This window comes from Lampris incognitus, chromosome 16 (genome assembly GCF_029633865.1).
Source record: "Lampris incognitus isolate fLamInc1 chromosome 16, fLamInc1.hap2, whole genome shotgun sequence".
NCBI classification, from domain to species: domain Eukaryota; kingdom Metazoa; phylum Chordata; class Actinopteri; order Lampriformes; family Lampridae; genus Lampris; species Lampris incognitus.
In genome coordinates, this window is record NC_079226.1 from 18,506,338 (window position 1) to 18,524,190 (window position 17,853).

Consider the following 17,853-nt stretch of genomic DNA (forward strand, 5'->3'; position numbering starts at 1 on the left):
AGTGTACGCTGTTAAGTGTCAGGAGGACTGCCATGCCTTGTACATTGGGGAAACTAAACAGAAGGTGGTCAAGAGGATGGTACAACACAAAAGAGCTAATGCGTCAGGCCAGAACGCCGCAGTCTACACCCATCTACAGGCCAGTGGCCACTCTTTCAAGGATGAGGATGTGCACATCCTTGATAGGGAGGAACGCTGGTTTGAACGGGGAGTCAAAGAGGCCACCTATGTTAAAGAGAGACTGACATGTCCTTTCTGAACACATTTCTTAACATTGGGAGTTTAAATCATAACCGAAAATAGGTGTGGTTTTATGAATTCAAAGCTATTGGCTACTGTCTTCCTGGGGTGGGCGGAGCTCGGTACCGCTCGTCACTTGTTATTTACAAAAAATGTCGGCAAGCAAGAGCGAGAGGGAGATCCTCTGCGAGGATTACTGTTTCTAGGAGGAGGATTCGGTGATACAAATAACTGTTAGATAGATAGATGATAGATATTTAGATAGACAGATAGATAGACAGATTTATAGATAGATAGCAATACATCGTAGCAAGATCGATAATAAAGTCTCAACAAAACAGCACAAACTCGAGCCAAGTAGCTAGCAGGAGGGGGTGAAAGACCGGCTTCTCCGTGGTTTTATAGCATCTCGCTACGGACACACCCTATATGCAAACTGACTGGTGTCTACGTAACCACCGGCACAATTTGTCATTGGACACCATCTACAGTCAATCACAGATCTCTCTGGAGTGGCCGCAGACGCGCTGTTTTGGCCACTGAATTTCTCCGTGGTCACATTCCAACTCAGAACATAGCCTACCAATAGGAATTTTCAGATTTTTATGTCAGTATCACTTTAAGAGGGAACAACCATCCCTGAACTGAGGGGGCTAAGAGTACATTTGCCGCCACCTTACATAGTCCCATTGAAATGCCCATGCTCTTCAAAGATGTTCGAACACAATTTCTTGAAGTTTAATTTCCCTCTCAAATTATATTCCCCAACTAATCTACTACTACTTCTACTTTCGGCTGCTCCCGTTAGGGGTCACCACAACGGATCATCCGTTTCCATCTCTTCCTGTCCTCTGCATCTTCCTCTGTCACACCAGCCACCTGCATGTCCTCTCTCACCACATCCATAAACCTCCTCTTTGGCCTTCCCCTTTTCCTCTTCCCTGACAGCTCCATATTCAGCATCCTTCTCCCAATATACCCAGCATCTCACAAATGTCCAAACCATCTCAATCTTGCCTCTCTTGCTTTGTCTCCAAACCTCCAACCTGAGCTGTCCCTCTAATATAATCATTCTTAATCCTGTTCTTCATCACTCCCAATGAAAATCTTAGCATCTTCAACTCTGCCACCTCCAGCTCCGCCTCCTGTCTTTTCGTCAGTTCCACTGTCTCTAAACCATATAACATAGCTGGTCTCACAACCATCTCGTAAACCTTCCCTTTAACTCTTGCTGGAACCCTTCTGTCGTAAATCACTCCTGACACTCTTCTCCACCCACTCCACCCTGACTGCACTCTCTTCTTCACCTCTCTTCTGCACTCCATAAAGACAGTAAAAGTGCTTGTTTTTGCCACTGACAGGCTCAAATTATTGTTATGATTGTCTAACAACATCATAAAAATTTTCCCTACAGAGACAGACCTTTTTCTTTACATTTAACTTCTTCAAGTCTCTGTTGCAACATCCCTTGCAACCATTTGTGCGTGGGAGTGTGGTTTTGGATGTTTACAGAAGAAGTCACGCCAAATCTTATCAGAGATGATCATTAATTTGAGATAGCATAGCCTGAAACATGGAGGAACTGCTTGCAATAATTTATTTTCAAAGTCATGGCTGAATATTTAAGCTGGTTTTGACATCTGAGCCAAAGCATACAGATGAAGACGTCCTAGAAATGAGAGAGAGCAAAAGAGAGAGAGAGAGCGAGAGAGAGAGCGAGAGCGAGAGAGAACAGGCAGAGGAGGGTGAACCAGCTTCTTTGGTTGGCAGTAATCATCCCAGTCAAAATGGCCACTGCAGACCCGATGTCCCAGAAAGGTAAATCGGTTCATCTGCACACAAAGTTCCGTGGGAGAAACATTTCATCACTCATCTAAGTGACTTCATCAGTCTCAGCTGACTGACGGTATCCCCAACCTTATAAACAGCAGTACTACATTCATATGCAAATTGCATATGAAACGGATCACCAGTTTTGGTTGTTATGCAACTCAATTTATTCTTTTTTCTTTTTTGGATATTTCCCCCCCCTTTTTCTCCCCAATTGTATCCGGCCAATTACTCCACTCTTCCGAGCCATCTAAGTCACTGCTCTAGCCCCTCTACCGATCCCGGAAGGGCTGCAAAGTACCACATGCTTCCTCCGATACATGTGGAGTCACCAGCCGCTTCTTTTCACCTGACAGTGAGGAGTTTCGCCAGGGGGACGTAGCACGTGGGAGGATCATGCTACCCCCCCCCAATTCCTCCCCAGCTCCCCCCGAGCAGGCACTCCAACCAACCAGAGGAGGCGCTAGTGCAGCTATCAGGACACACCCACATTCGGCTTCCCACCCGCAGACACGGCCAATTGTGTCTGTAGGGACGCCCGACCAAGCCGTAGGTAACACGGGGATTCGAACCAGCGATCCCCATGTTGGTAGGCAATGGAATAGACCGCTACGCTACCCGGATGCCCCGACCCATTCATTCATTCATTCATTCATTATCCAAACCACTTATCCAACTTAGGGTCGTGGGATGCTGGAACCTATTCCAGCAGTCATTGGGCAGCAGGTGGGGAAACACCCTGGACAGGCCGCCAGCCCATCACAAGGCCGACACAGTCACACCTAGGGACATTTTAGTATGGCCGATTTACCTGAGCTACATGTCTCTGGACTGTGGGAGGAAACCGGAGTAACTGGAGGAAACCCACAAAGACACAGCGAAAACATGCAAACTCCACACAGGATGACCTGGGATGACCCCCAAGGTTGGACTACCCCGGGGCTCAAACCCAGGACCTTCTTGCTGTGAGATGACTGCGCTACCCACTGCGCCACCTTACCACAGTTATGCAACTGTGCTGTTTATAAGGTTGGGGATACCTGCAGTCAGCTGAGACTGATGTAGTCACTTACATGAGTGATGAAATGTTACTCCCACTTAACTTTCTGTCCCGATGAACTGATTCAATGTTCTAGGACATCGGGTCTGCAGTGACCACTTTGACTGGGATGAATACTGCCAGCCAAAGAAGCCGGTTCACCCTCCTCTGCCTCTCTCGCTCTCTCTACTCTGACTCAAATAAATATGGGCGGCCATAGAATTCAAGTGCCTCATCCATATTGTCAAAATCAGTTAAATATTCAGCCATGACATTGGAAATAAATTATTGCTAGCAGTTCCTGTATGTCTCAGGCTATACTACCTCAAACTAATTGCAGGGATTTAAAGCAACAACAAAAAAAAACTTTCTGACTGAATTTTTTTTTCAGGCTAACGTTTGTTTTTGGCAATTCAATATTTTTATTGATTTTGAAAAGGTTGGTACATGATAGGTTAACATATCAAATGAGACATTTCACTGGTGTCGCCACTAATAGAAATACAATGGCTATAAAATAAAAGAGAGGTCCATACAAGAGAGGATACAGCACTACTCATGAGCCAAAGAAAAGGAAGCTACCCAGGCAAACAAAGTCAAAATCATATTTCAGGATCGTCAAACAATGTAATATAAATCCAAAAATGATCCTAGATTGGTCCCTTATTATGGTTTCTATCCATCACCCTAATCAGCATGGATTCAGGGCAAGTCATATTAATATTCAGTGCATATGTTTTTAACTGATCTTATAACACTAAGCAAAAAATTGCTTGTTTTAAATTAGCCTCTTTTCGCTTAACAGGAAAAAAAACAACTAACAGCGCCATCTGGAGGACGTAGGCGCTGTGGTGGCTTGGGAGTGGGGTGGGGGGGGTTTGTTTGATCGGGGCATTTGATTTTGAGATACTTTATTGATCCCCGTGGAGAAATTACGCTCTGCATTTAACTCATTCTAGCTGTGTAGCTAGGAGCAGCGGGCAGCCGCCATGCAGCATCCGGGGACCAACTCCAGTTCGTCTTGCCATGCCTTGGTCAAGGGCACAGACAGGAGTATTAACCCTAACATGTATGTCTTTTTGATGGTGGGGGAAACCACAGCACCCAGAGAAAACTCACCGCAGACATGGGGAGAACATGCAAACTCCAAACAGAGGACCGACCTGGGATGACCCCCCAAGGTTGGACAACCCCGGGGTTCAAACCCATGTCCTTCTTACAGTGAGGTGACAGCACTAACCACCGTGCCACCATGCCGCATTGTGAAAATATGCATTTTCACATAATTTTAGACCATTGCCATTAACAATATTTATAAAAACACAACACGGGTTGTTGTTTTTCCACAGTACACTCAGACATTAGCAAGAAGAAAAGTGAGACAAACAAACAAGTATGCTCACTGATGAAGTAAGCTCTATGTCCTGAAGTAATCCTCCACATGTTTGTGAGTGATCGCACTGTGCGTCATACAAAACATTGGTAAACAAAACTCATAGTGAACGGATTTGAACTGCAATTTTTTTCATAGCCATTTGACAATGTAACAGCGTTTGGCCGCTTACCAACCTTTCTGTTTGGTTGGACATCTGTAGAAAAATAGGGCCCAGGTTTAAAAATACCGGAATTACCCTTTAAATGTACATTGACAGGGAAACATTGCCACAAAAAGAGTAGCATACCTTAATAACAGCTCCAAAGGCTCCTTTCCCCAACAACTGGAGCTCTTCAAACTCATTGTAGTAGCGGGAAAACTGTCTCTGCACCCCTGAGCTGAACGGAGCATTGAGGATGTGGCTACGAGGGATGACCGACGATGCAAAGTCGACAGCCAGGTCTGGGAAAGGACAAGTGGCACTGGTGAGGGGCTAAAAAAATCTTAATGAAACCTTTGATTCTATCGTGCAGTGTCCTTTAGACGAATGAACTGGAATTCTACCATTAATGAGTAAGAGCCTGGCCTCAACCTCAAATTTTAAAATCCGAGAATGTGTTCATTGAGCTTTCACATCCAAAGGAGTGTCATTTTTATAAAAACAGTGATTCGTGATGTTAAACCAGATAGTTGATTCAAATTAATTTGAGAATACCCTTCACTTCTTTCACCATTCCTGTTTTGCCCATCAATCTACACTCAATAACCCATAGTTACAAAGTGAGAACACGTTTTTAGAAACTTGTAAATTTATTTTAAAAAAAATCCTAAACTGAAATCTCATTTATATAACTATTCAGACCCTTAATCCAGTATTTTGTAAAGGCCCTTTTGGCAGCAATTATAGCTTCAAGTCTTCTTCGGTATGTCCCTACAAGCTTTAAACACCTGGATTTGGGCAGTTTATCCCATTCTTCCAAGCAGATACTCTCAAGCTCCGTCAGATTGGATGGGAAGTGTCTGTAAACTACAATCTTCAGGTGTCTTCACAGATGTTCTATGGAGTCTAAGTCTGGGCCACTCAAAGACAGTCGGAGACTTGTTCCAAAGCCACTCCAGCGTTGTCTTGGCTGAATGCTTCGGGTCATTGTCATGCTGAAAGCTGAACCATTGCCCCAGTTCGAGGTCTCGTGCACTCTGGAGCAGGTTTTGTTCAAGGACCTCTCTGTATTTGGCCGCATTCATCCTTCCCTCAGTTCTGACCAAACTCCCTGTCCCTGCCACTGAGAAGCACTCCCATAGCATGACGCTGCCACCACCATGCTTTACCATAGTGGTGGTATTAGCCAAGTGATGAGCAGTGCCTGGTTTTCGCCAGACATAGTGCTTGGAGTTCTACCCAAAGAGTTCAATTTTTTTCTCATCAGACCAGAGAATCTTTTTCTTCATGCTCTCAGAGTCCTTTAAATAACGTCTGGCAAACTCCAAGTGGGTTGTCATACTCCTTTCACTCTAACATAAAGGCCTGATTGAAGGTCATCCTTCTAGCAGGTTCTCTCATCTCTGCAGAGAACTTCCGAAGCTCTGTTAGAGTGACTGTTGGGTTCTTGGTCACCTCCCTGACCAAGGCCCTTCTTGCCTGGTTACTCAGTTTGGTCAGACAGCCACCTCTAGGAAGAGTCCTGATGGTTCGAAACTTCTTCCATTTCACAATTATCATGACTGTGCTCCTAGGAACACTCAAGGCTTTAGAAATTGTTTTATATTCTTGCCCTGACCAATGCCTTGCCACAATTTTATCACAGAGGTCTACAGAGAGTTCCCCGGACTTCATGGCTTGGTTTTTGGCCTGACATGCAGTGTGAACTATGAGACCTTATATAAACAGGTGTGTTCCTTTCTAAACTATGTCCAATCAATTCAATTTGCCACAGGTGGACTCTAATCAACCTGGCGAAACTCCTCACTGTCAGCTGAAAAGAAGCGACTGGCGACTCCACATGTATTGGAGGAGGCATGTGGTAGTCTGCAGCCCTCCCCGAATCAGCAGAGTGGGTGGTGCAGCGACCAGTACCGCTCGGAAAATAGAGTAAATGGCCAAGTACAATTGGGGAGAGTAACGGGGAAATAATCCCCCCCCCAAAAAAAAAACATTTTCACTTTGTCATTATGGGTTGTTGAATGTAAATTGATGGGCAAAAAAGCAACTTTATCCATTTAAAATTAAATCTACAACACAAATTGTGGCAAAAGAGAGGGGGTCTGAATACTTTATGAAGCCACTATAAGTATATACACGAGTAAGTATCAAGTGAAAGTGTGTGTGTGTGTGTGTGTGTGTGTGTGTGTGTGTGTGTGTATCACCTTCTGGACTGGAATCCTGGCACACTGGCAGGGCTTTGGCTGGTGGAGGGTTGAGGAAGGAGTGATCTAAGAGTTGCTGGGTAGTCCAACGGTCAACATCATTCAAACACAGGCACCTGTCATAAACACACACCATAATTTCCACAATTTGGAAAATGCAAAAAAACTAAATAACATGGAAAGTTCCTCAGCAGTTGCTTTATTAATAAAGCCAGCATTCACCATGGTCCTCAGGCTGGTCAACATCTTATTCCTATTCTGTTAGAGCCTGTGTACTGCTGGATGGATGCAACCCACTAACATTCAGACAAACCAAAGCCTGAGGAACTCAAAGCGACTCTACCAAACCTGCTCACTGCAGATGGATTTAAATCTGCTGAGAATAGCACCAGGCAATACTGATAAAATCAAATATCACAATATTTTTAACTGAAATCTTTGATATTGTAAAAAATTTTGGGGATAACTACTATTGCTTTCATAAGATATTTGCACACAAGAAATTTTTGAGAAATCATCATTACTAATGTGGCTATCATGACCAAGCAGGTAGAGGCATTCATTATCCCCGCCAGACAGATAACCTGGAGAGGATTATGCATTTGGTCGCATGTGAAAGAATGAAATGAAAATGAAAGCCACCTTTTTCGACATTGTATTCTTTCACCAAATTGTATTCTTACAATGAATTTGTTCTCTGCAATTAACCCATCCTATTGTATAGGGGCAGCTGCAGTGCCCGGGGACCAACTCCAGTACTTCTTCCCATTGCCTTGGTCAGGGACACAGACCACAGTATTAACCCTAACATGCATGTCTTTTTGACGTGTGTGTGTGTGTGTGTGTGTGTGTGTGTGTGTGTGTGTGTGTGTGTGTGTGTGTGTGTGTGTGTGTATCCACAGTTAACCTTGCAAACTACTGGTCCTATCAGCTTACATTTTTTTGTGCAGTTATGACTGTAAGATGAAGAACCTCTCGTGGTTGTGGTGACTCAAAACCTTTCGAAAAATGTTTCTCGTTATTGCCACTCCCTCTCTTCATTCACTCTCTAGCTCGCTCGACCAACGCTGCACTCTGTTGCTGCCTGATCTAAGTTAACTGTGCGCATGCACAACTCACATCTATGGTTGACTCAGATGGGCAATGAAGTGATCAAAAGTCTTTAAAAGAATTCTGATAATTCAAAAAATGCGAATGCTGAAAAGGAACAACTTCCTCTCGGTTGTAGTCAAAACAGGAAGTGTTGCATATTCTTGTCGTTGCCCAATCTGAGTCAACCAATGTGACTCGTGCATGCGCAAGCATAGACGGTTTGCCCAAGCTTTATTATTTTATGAAACTAAAGACAGGGTTAGGGTCAGACCAAAATTGACGCATAGCAAACTTTTTCTTTTTATAAAGTACAAGTTCATATTAGACTTGGTTGCATCCGTGCGAGGGTCCACCTAGGAGGCTGCGCATCCACAGACTTACAGGTAAAACATTTTATTAGGTAGGTTTTTTTTTTAGCTTGAGCGCTGCATATTTAAAACTTTTTTTCCATTTTTCAAATTGAATCGACTTGGAAACCGTGCAAAAGTCTTATATTGGAAGGAAAAACACAGGTTTTTCTGTCCATGTGTGCGTGTATCTGTGCGCTGCTAATCAATCTTGCATACTTCTGGGCCTGTAAGCTAATATTTTTTTGTACACAGTTATGACTAGGGGGTTGACTGGTATGGTTTTTTTCAGGGCCAACACTGATACCGATTATTAGTAATCAAGGAGACCGATAACCGATATTTGGAACTGGTATATATTTACAGTAAAAATTAAACTCTTCGGGCATCCGGGGAGCATAGCGGTCTATTACGTTGCCTACTAACACGGCATCTCTACCCTAAAAAAACTACCCTCTACCCACAAAAGCTACCCTAACCGCCATGGTTTTTGTGTTTTCAAATATATGTAAGTGACGAGCATTCTCCCAGGAGGCCAGACGAGCCACAGCCAGCATCTTGATAACCCGGTTGATGTACAATCAATAATGACAAAAAGCCCCATAATGTACAATAATTTGGTCATTATTATTATTATTGATCATAGAGGGCAAAATTATCGTACAAATACAATATTTATCGTACATCTGGCAACAATGATTGGTTGATACCTTTATCAGCGGCGCGAAAGCTAAAAAAAAAAATCGACCTTGTTCTGAAAAAAAATTACATTGCTTTTTTTTTTTGCTGCGTAATACTCGCATTCCGTGTTAAAGTACTCGTGACAAAAACAACACTTCAAATATATATATATAAATCGACGGGGGAGTTAATCGCACGAAGAAAAAAAAAGACCTTAAGTGCGAGCACTGGAGAAGGGGAGGTACGCCTGGTGGGGATCTGCACTGTACTGAGGGCACTCTTGTTGTTGTTAATTTCACTCAGCTACAACAGTAATAAATTCAGCAATTTGTATCACTTTACTGTAATGACACCTTTAAGACCAGGGAAAGATGACATTTAAGCTATATAACGACAACCAAAATCCCACATTATCAATATTATATTGATATATTGCCAAGAACGACCTTCTTTTCAGTAGACCCAATTCAAAAGGCAAATCTTCATTAGCATGAAGGGAAAGGGTAGGGGAAAGGAAGATATAACGAAATGTTGCAAGTGGAAAAAGAAAAAACATATGGGAATTCAAAGTAGTCTAGACAAATTCGGGTGGCCCTACCTGTTGAGGAAGTCCTGGAAGTCAGCGGGTAGGCTGGTCGGCACTGTCACCGGGTACTCCTTCACTTCTTTCCCCTGGCACAGAGCCAGCAGCAGCAGCCCCAGGCTCCAGACGTCACCCTTTTTGCCCGTTTTGGTTGGCATTGCTGTACCCTCACAGAAGCGCACATGGGCTTGCTCAAAAATATCCTCTTTGCAAACATCAGCCAGTCTCTTTGATAAGCTATAATCAGTTAAACGAATGTTGCCCTGGGAGTCCACCAGCACACTCGAGGCTCCGAGGTGTTTGTGAACTACAGAGCTGGAGTGGAGGTAGTCCAGAGCGGCCAGGAGCTGGGCAGTGTAATGGCGGAGTCTGTCCAGTGGTACAGTGGTGTGTTCGACCAGGCTGTGATTCAGGTTGGTGCCAGCCACATGTTCTACCAGCAGGTTAACCTCCAGGGAGTCCTCCCGCTCCATGGAGCTTAATGCCTGGTAGCGCACCAGGTTGGGATGTTCCAGCTTCAGCAATGAGTTGAACTCGCTCTCCGCCGCATGGATCTACAGTGGATACAGTGAATTCGATCAACAGATGTCAACATATGCTTCAGCAAATCTTAAAAATCCTCTAACCTTTTCCCTCATTACGTGCCTGCTTTTTACAGTTCTCAATCTTGCCCTTCTCTTGGCTAGTGAAGAACTTGCTCATCTTCTTGCTCCAACGTAGGGACCACTCATAGATCACAACGTAGTCACCTGAGTTGGACTCAAAGCCATAATAAACATTTCGGCCGAGCCTTTCACTTGCACCTGCCAAAAGCATTGACGCAGACACAAACATACAGTTTACAAGGGCTGACAAGAAACCCACTGTAACAAACTCAGCAGAAAAATACATGTTTAAATCCCGTCAGTGAGCTCTTACCTATGGACTTCCCTTTGTGGACTACGAGCTCTCCAACCGTACTGTTATTGAAGTGAAGCTGCTCTTGAGAGCGATGGTTGTCTTCACTGAACGTATCACGCCTGGAGGAAAAAAAAGCAAATATAAAAAACCCCTCAAAGAATTAATTCAGGATGTTGTTCAAATATGGTAGTCAGTAGAGGTAGGGAACAAAAAAAATGACTCACTGCAAGACCACAATACAAAACCGTGAAAACTTTAATATCATTTCCCCTGAATTGCAACATTAAAGCACAATGAACAGAGACTGTGAAGAGGTTTGATGTCATGATTTCTACATCTCTGAATATCTAAATTTGAATCGTTGATTGTTTACCTAGGGAAGCATAGTCATTTTTAAGGTTTTTGTAACGCAGGGCTTAAAATAAATCAATTTTATGTACATGTTCTTTGGATCATTGCAGTTTTCACATTTTACCTCAGACAAAGGATGGAGCTTTAAAAAAATCTTAACAGCTAATCGCAATATTTATAATATTGTAATATTTGAAAGATCGCATTATGTATCAAATCAGCACTGAAATATCATTATAATGTTGAATAGGGAAATACCTGCCAATTCCCAGCTCTATCAGTTAGTGGTTTCTATGTGAAAGCTTTCCATACCTGTGGCGGGTATTGGAAGTAGTCCTTCGCCGGTTGGTGACTCCTTTCTTAGACTCCATCTGTTCAGGAGCAACAGCTGAATGGGGCGGGCTTTTCCCTAATGCAGAATTGTCAGGGTTTGGCTGTTCCATACTCTCAAGGCGCTCCTGTGAATATAAACCCACACAAAGGGTACGTTACAACACAGCATGATCCCACATCCAAAAATACTTAGCAAGCTAAATAACACGTAAGATGTAGACCTAATTACTTTTTGACAGAAATCATATACAATTATGTAAATGAATGAGAAAAGTACATCACAGTCACCTGTTTGGCCATTTCCTTTCTCCTTTTTTCTTCTCGCTTCTCCTCCTCTCTTCTTTGGATTTCAGCCATGATCTCTTTTTCCTAAGAGGATAAAAAGGGCCATAGGGAACATGTTTTTTAACAATGACCTATGACAGTTGTTGAGCATGGATACTCTGATTTGTGTCGGATGTGTGTCCTGACCATCTCCTCCTCCTGTTTGCGCCGTTGGTCCATCCTCTGCTGTTCTTCTAGGGCAAGTCTCTCCTGCTGCCTCTGCTGGTTCTTCAACATCTCCTCATGGAAGGAACAAGAAGGGGGCTTGTTGTGCTCACTGAGAAAACCCTGGACATGGCCCGCTAGCTCATAGATCATTACCTAGGAGGACAGAGAAGCATGTCAACCAGCAGCCTGCGAGGCTGACTGTCTGTCTTTATGCATGCTCAATAATCCAGGTAAGAAAATCACAGAAAGTTGAATCAGTTCATCTGGACACAACGTGTTTTGAGAGAAACGTTTCATCACCATCTAAGTGACCTCTTCAGTCGAAAGGGAACGACCATCCCTGAAAGGGGGGGGGGGGTTAAGAGTACATCTGTCGCCATCTTACAATGCTGTGACTGCAAACATTCCCAAATTCTGTGAATAGTACACGACCTCTGAAACTCTAGTTATCCGCATATGAAATTGATCATTGTTATGTTTATGTTGTCTTATTTCAGTCATTTATTGTAAAGCGACTTTGAGTGTTATAAAAGCACTATACAAGTCTGATGTATTATTATGATTATTACTGGTTTCGGTCGTTATGTAACTGTATTGTGTATAAGGGTGGGGATACCTGCGGTCAGTTTAGACGGAAGAGGTCACTTAGATGAGTGACATAACGTTTCGCTCAATAAACGTGTTCAGGTTAACTGAATCAACTTTCTCTGGTTGACTGTGTTTCTGTGCACGGGTTCTCACCTCCCCACATCGCGCGGCAGCGAGTTTGGTGAGCTCGCTCTGCAGGCTCTGGAGATTTTCATTTGAAAGGCCGTTGGGGTTCTTCAGCTCCAGCTCCGGAGGCCTGTTGGTTTCCCAAAATGTCAAATTATCAACCGTAAATTGCCACTAGGAGCTACAGCTATTGCCTTGTTTCATATTTCAGAGCAAAGGGCCAATTTGGATATGGATGCCCTGCTTACGAAAGACAACACTGTTCTATGACACACTGTCAGCGTCAACGGTGATACTCACACATCGGGGTAGGTGGGTGGGCATCTGACCTGCAAATCCACAGTGACGTAACTTTCTTGTCCATTGCTCAGCCCATTGGGTCGCAGGCAGAGGTACGCCTCTGCGGGCCTTTTAATCTTGGAATCAGTAAATGAACTTTGTATTAAATGAAATAAATAGATAAACAAACGGATGTTACATTGGCTGAAATGATCACATGCGGTAAATGAACCTCCATCAACTTAGTGAAGACGTCGTATCAATTTTAGCTCAATGTGGGGTTGATAGCGTTACTATACCTTCCATTTGTCTTTACTGCGCAAATCCTCAAAGTCATCTCCAAAGATAGATGCTAGAGCCTCCAGCTCATTTTCCTGCTGAATTGTGTAATCATCCGTTCCATCCGTCGGAGTCTGCTGACTGCTCATTCTCCTGCCAGCACTACATTGCAACCATATCACACGTCCTGTCTCCTATCAGAAATAATACGGAAGCGCTGAGGTATGGCACTCTGCAGCAGTCGGGGTCTTTCTCGATCCACTTAGTGGCTGTGTGGCCACAAAACTTCTTCCATTGGAAAACGGAGTAAACGCTGTTTATAAATATTCCGCGACTATGAACTTGTCACGGTGCAGAGGGGACGCGACACGCAGCCTCACTCGGACTGGCTGCCGGCGCATGAGCAGTTCACTTCTTGTCGCAGACAAAACGTCATGGGGTGTTGTTCCGCAATAAACCTCAAAGTGGCAGTAATATGCACACACAAAAATAATAGGGGAGCGCGCATGATACATCCCCTATACATCGATGGCAATATGAACGGTTTGACGACGTGGTTCTACCTCTGTATTTGGTCTTTTACATCTTTTGTTGTATTTTACGTGTTTCTTTGTCAGTTTTGTATGGCATAATTATTTATAAAATACGAGTCACAAAAGTGAATGGTTTAATGACCTGTCTCTTATTTGCTTATTTTTTTTAAATTGTTAATTATTCTATAGTTATGTAATATTTCCTGAAGCATAATATGACTAGTAAATAGCAGGGGTTGCTTGCTGAAACAAAAATGACTCTCCCCGACCCCACTCTCACCCAAATTTATTCATTCAAAAACTCAGAAACCGGGCCAGCGGAGTTGTTGATTGCAGTCCTCGGCAGACTCTGCAGATATTGCAGTGAATTATACTTAGGCCTGTCACATTTATATTCAATTTGATTGGCTATACTAATTGTGCCTGCTTTGATCTGTTGTTATTCATGTTGTTGAACGACAGAGGTTGGGATTCAAATAAAATTACACGTAGCGCCTTTGCATAGGATTGTTGTAAAGAGCAAGTGGCAGAGTGCCAATGAGGCCAAATATTGCTCATCTTGTGAATATTTAAGCTGCACGATAAGGATCCCTGCATAAAGCAGAAATAATGCTGATTGAAAACCACTGTTTGGGGAAAAAGTTAATCCAGGTTGTTTTAGTTGTGATTGTCTTTCCTGAATGGAGAGCTTATTGTGGGAAGGGTCAGTGAAGATCTTGTCTCCACACACCCGAAGGATGAGCAGGTTGCAGTTTCCCAGCAGGCTGGATGATGTGCTATCGCTACAGCTGGTGGCTGCCTAAACCAGACAGATATGGACAAGGTTGGGATGAACTAGGTGGTGGTAGCATAGCACTGAACCATCATTATCTGTTGCTTATAGCTGTCACAGCAAGTCTATCCTCTGCTTCTTCCCTGGGCTTCTTTTTACAATGGAGTCTATGTTGGCTGCCGACTCTAGGAGATTGCAGTAACCAGGGACCTGATGCGAGTCATCGTGCTTAAGATTCTGTGGTTACCAGGAACTTAAATGACTCACACCTTATCACTTTAGCATTCAGTTGGCATGTTACTGGCTAGAGTTAGATAGTGTGAAAGTAAGGTCAACACAACTGAATATTGGAATTTGTATCAAGTGTTCATTCCCCGATTAGATAGCCACTGTAAAAATGATATCCTCACCTAGAACACGACCACTGACTTTAAGGAACCGAGTGAATTTTTTGACCCATGGTTTCAAAACCTGTATCAGTTTTGAGGTTGGCATCAAAATATTTTTGAAATTTGATGACTGATTGATGTGATTTTTGTGCGGTAAGTATGTTCCACATAGGTATTGGCATTTTTTTTTAATCAAACTCTTGCAGTTCATTTGTCTTTTTCTAACATACATTTTCTACTTCTAATATATGGGTTGGAATGTCTTGCCTCTTATCATTCATTGGTGGAAAAACCTGGACCATAGTCACACCTTTTTTTCCTCTTGTATGCAATATTGAAACAAATTGAAGCAAATTAATATATCACTCTTCATTATACAACATTGTCTATGAGATGCTGTTGAGCTCCACAAGGCAGAACATGGTGAGAGTAAGATGGAATGCTCAGTCCTGCATCCAGCACCTATCTGTAGAGATAGAAAGGAAATACAGCTATAAATAGGAGGCTGTAGTATGACAGCCTGGAATATATATATCAAAAAATGCTCTCACTTAACCCCAATTATGATATAATCTGGCATATTACATACTGCTATTACCTCAGGGCCCCTTGGTCTGAACAAATGTTTCAAATACATAACATTTCAGACAGCATCATGACACGTTGTTTCTAATGGCCCTGGTATTGCTGAAGACTGAGTATACAGTGCAAAATGTCCCGTTGGAGAATAATGGTTTATTGATTATGAGACGCTAAAAATGGTGGTGTGCAACACAACTGATGAGAGAGCATTACCTCATAAGGTACAGTGTACATCAAGAAAAATATACTCGAAAGTAGGTGGGACAAATATGGTGCTCCTATGTGCAAGCTCACCACTTGGGAACCTCAGCGGCTGCACATTAATGACAGTGCTGCTCACCATGACCCTACAAGGAGACAGCTGGGCCAATCAGGACGGTGCACTGAGATCAGCAGGCCAGCCCCACAGCCAGATCAGACACAGAGCCCGGCTGGCATTACCATCAGCTGTTCCGCGCGTTAAGGGAGCTCAGTGCGCATACCAACAGCATGGCCTACTGACATATACAATGTTCCGCAAACTACTGGGTCCCACTCATTTATCTGTTTTAACCAGACACTGGTGACACTCTCCCAACTGGGCCATGACAGTTAGGCCTCCTAGGTGGCTATGTGTGATAATAACTTCTGTGTACCCACATTAAATGTACCCACCTTCAGTCTCTCATTAACAATTGTCCTGTATGTATAGGTGTAATTGGGGGGGGGGCACTGTATGATATGCACCCTGTGGATTGACTTTTTCATTTTATGGTCAAAAAGAAATGCGTTATTGAATAGCTGTGATCAGGCACGTAACTGTGACATTAAGTTATACATTTAATATAAATGTCCATAGGATATAGTTTGTATCTTTGACATCTGTATTACTGATTTAATAGAGTTTTGACTTTTTGTTAATTTTTATTCGTTTTCCTTACACCCCCATATTTAAAATGTGTATTACAAATATGGGTAAAAAGTGAGCATGAATTCAAATGGCGGGAAAAAAAAGAATTCAATAAATGCCACCATCTATTTGACAAATGGCTACCAAACAAACTCCATCATATTCAAGCTCTAATCTTTACACCTTCTTCCCAACTATTGCATCAAAAGGTCAATGTTATGAAGGAGGAAGCAAGCATCTTTCCATTGCGGGACTCCCATCCCTGTGAATGAGGCACGCTTTCCTCGTTCACTTTTGCTGGAAGCTCTTATTTGGTCTTGTGTGAACTTTAAGCCCCGCCCCTGGTCCCCAGACCCCGTCTGGGTCTTATTTAAAGGCTCCTCTCACCCTCAACCCTTTGTCCCAGTGGAAGCATCAATTTACTAGTGCAAAACCAGTGCAACTTGGTGAGTACCTCTTTTTTCCCCTGGAACTAAGTAGAATCCTATCCCATTTTGGTAAGATTAGTTAATATTTAGTTAATGTTTACATTGATTTAGTTCTCATTGAAAGTTGTGTAAACTGGGTGTGGGGGTATTTTTCTATATAGTTCATGATGATAGTTTAGGTAATTTAGACTGGATGATGTTCGGATCAAAGAATGATGATGAAGTTCATGTAATTTCAGTGGCCATGCATGTTTTTCTAGCAGAAATGAATTACAAGTTTAACTTGCTGCTTATGCTTGTGCTTGATTGCAATGCAATGAAGAAATTGTTATTGTGGTGAGCAAATTATTTCCTCTACTCGGAACAATTAATTGTATGGAGTGTTTCAGTGGAGTAGGCCAGATAAAGCTGGGAGTGAGTTGAGGTTTGAAATCCGTGTTATATTGTGAATATTTTGCATACGAGAGTGCCAAAAGTTACAAAAACGTGGTCAAACCTGTATATGGTCAAACAAACGAAGCTATCAGGAAGCTGGGGTAAAGCCTAGTAGTAAAACAAAAACGTCACAATGTGCTGACAGGCGAGCACTGACCTGGCTCAGAGACAAGCTCTGCCAGACCTGAAACAGCTGCAGATAGAGACTCTGTGGGGGATCCATGTGTCGCTTGTTTCACCCCGTTAGGTACAGTGTTGGTGTAGAGCTCAAAATAGACTACAGGTCTCTCTGTTATGCCCCTTTTTGGTGCTACCTCAGCAGCCCTGAGATGTCCCAGGAACAATCATGGCTGATTAGATATAGTCAGTGGTTGTACAGCAAGGTTGGGACCAAAATAACATCCAATGGCATGTCTTATTAACACCCTATAGATAGCATCTATTCAAGTGGTTTGCATCAGTGTCTGAGAGTGATAAGACTCAGAATAGTTATGAGATAGATCTGGCAGTTCCTCAAATGCACTGTGGATCACAGCAAATACTTTTGATAAGCATATGATTTAGGACGTCAGCTTCCTGGATTGAACAATCCCAGTCACTCTATTGTGGCATTTATCAAAATTACTCCTGTAATGAAGTGCCTGCAGTACTTCAATTAGGGATAGGCCTTCTTGCTATGCTTCAAATAAGTATTTGGACAGCTGCTCCTAACACTCATTCTAACACTTCTCTCCCTGCTGCTTCTCTCCCAGACCATCCCAGTAAAGCCTAATCATGTGTGATGACGACGAGACCACCGCCCTCGTGTGCGACAACGGCTCTGGCTTGGTCAAGGCTGGGTTCGCCGGAGATGACGCTCCCCGTGCTGTCTTCCCTTCCATTGTTGGAAGACCCCGCCACCAGGTACACACCAGTGAAAGGAAACA

The 17,853-nt window shown here is 43.1% G+C and overlaps 2 protein-coding genes across 2 annotated transcripts in view; one reads left to right on the top strand and one right to left on the bottom strand.

Moving 5' to 3' along the window:
- The window catches only part of eif2ak4 (eukaryotic translation initiation factor 2 alpha kinase 4), a 45,267-nt gene extending 32,125 nt beyond the window's left edge, over positions 1-13,142 (bottom strand). Inside the window, exons 1-11 of the mRNA XM_056295607.1 lie at positions 12,920-13,142; positions 12,642-12,757; positions 12,369-12,471; positions 11,607-11,780; positions 11,424-11,504; positions 11,115-11,260; positions 10,470-10,570; positions 10,197-10,354; positions 9,567-10,105; positions 6,849-6,964; positions 4,792-4,946 (exon numbers count right to left, since the gene is read on the bottom strand). Coding sequence (XP_056151582.1) covers positions 4,792-4,946; positions 6,849-6,964; positions 9,567-10,105; positions 10,197-10,354; positions 10,470-10,570; positions 11,115-11,260; positions 11,424-11,504; positions 11,607-11,780; positions 12,369-12,471; positions 12,642-12,757; positions 12,920-13,048 — 1,818 coding nt within the window. The 5' untranslated portion in view covers positions 13,049-13,142. The remainder of the gene's footprint in view (positions 1-4,791; positions 4,947-6,848; positions 6,965-9,566; positions 10,106-10,196; positions 10,355-10,469; positions 10,571-11,114; positions 11,261-11,423; positions 11,505-11,606; positions 11,781-12,368; positions 12,472-12,641; positions 12,758-12,919) is intronic.
- Positions 13,143-16,472: 3,330 nt separating this feature from the next.
- LOC130126177 (actin, alpha cardiac muscle) overlaps positions 16,473-17,853 on the top strand; it is a 3,946-nt gene continuing 2,565 nt past the window's right edge. Inside the window, exons 1-2 of the mRNA XM_056295565.1 lie at positions 16,473-16,510; positions 17,680-17,830. Of these exons, the coding sequence (XP_056151540.1) occupies positions 17,702-17,830 (129 nt within the window). The 5' untranslated portion in view covers positions 16,473-16,510; positions 17,680-17,701. The remainder of the gene's footprint in view (positions 16,511-17,679; positions 17,831-17,853) is intronic.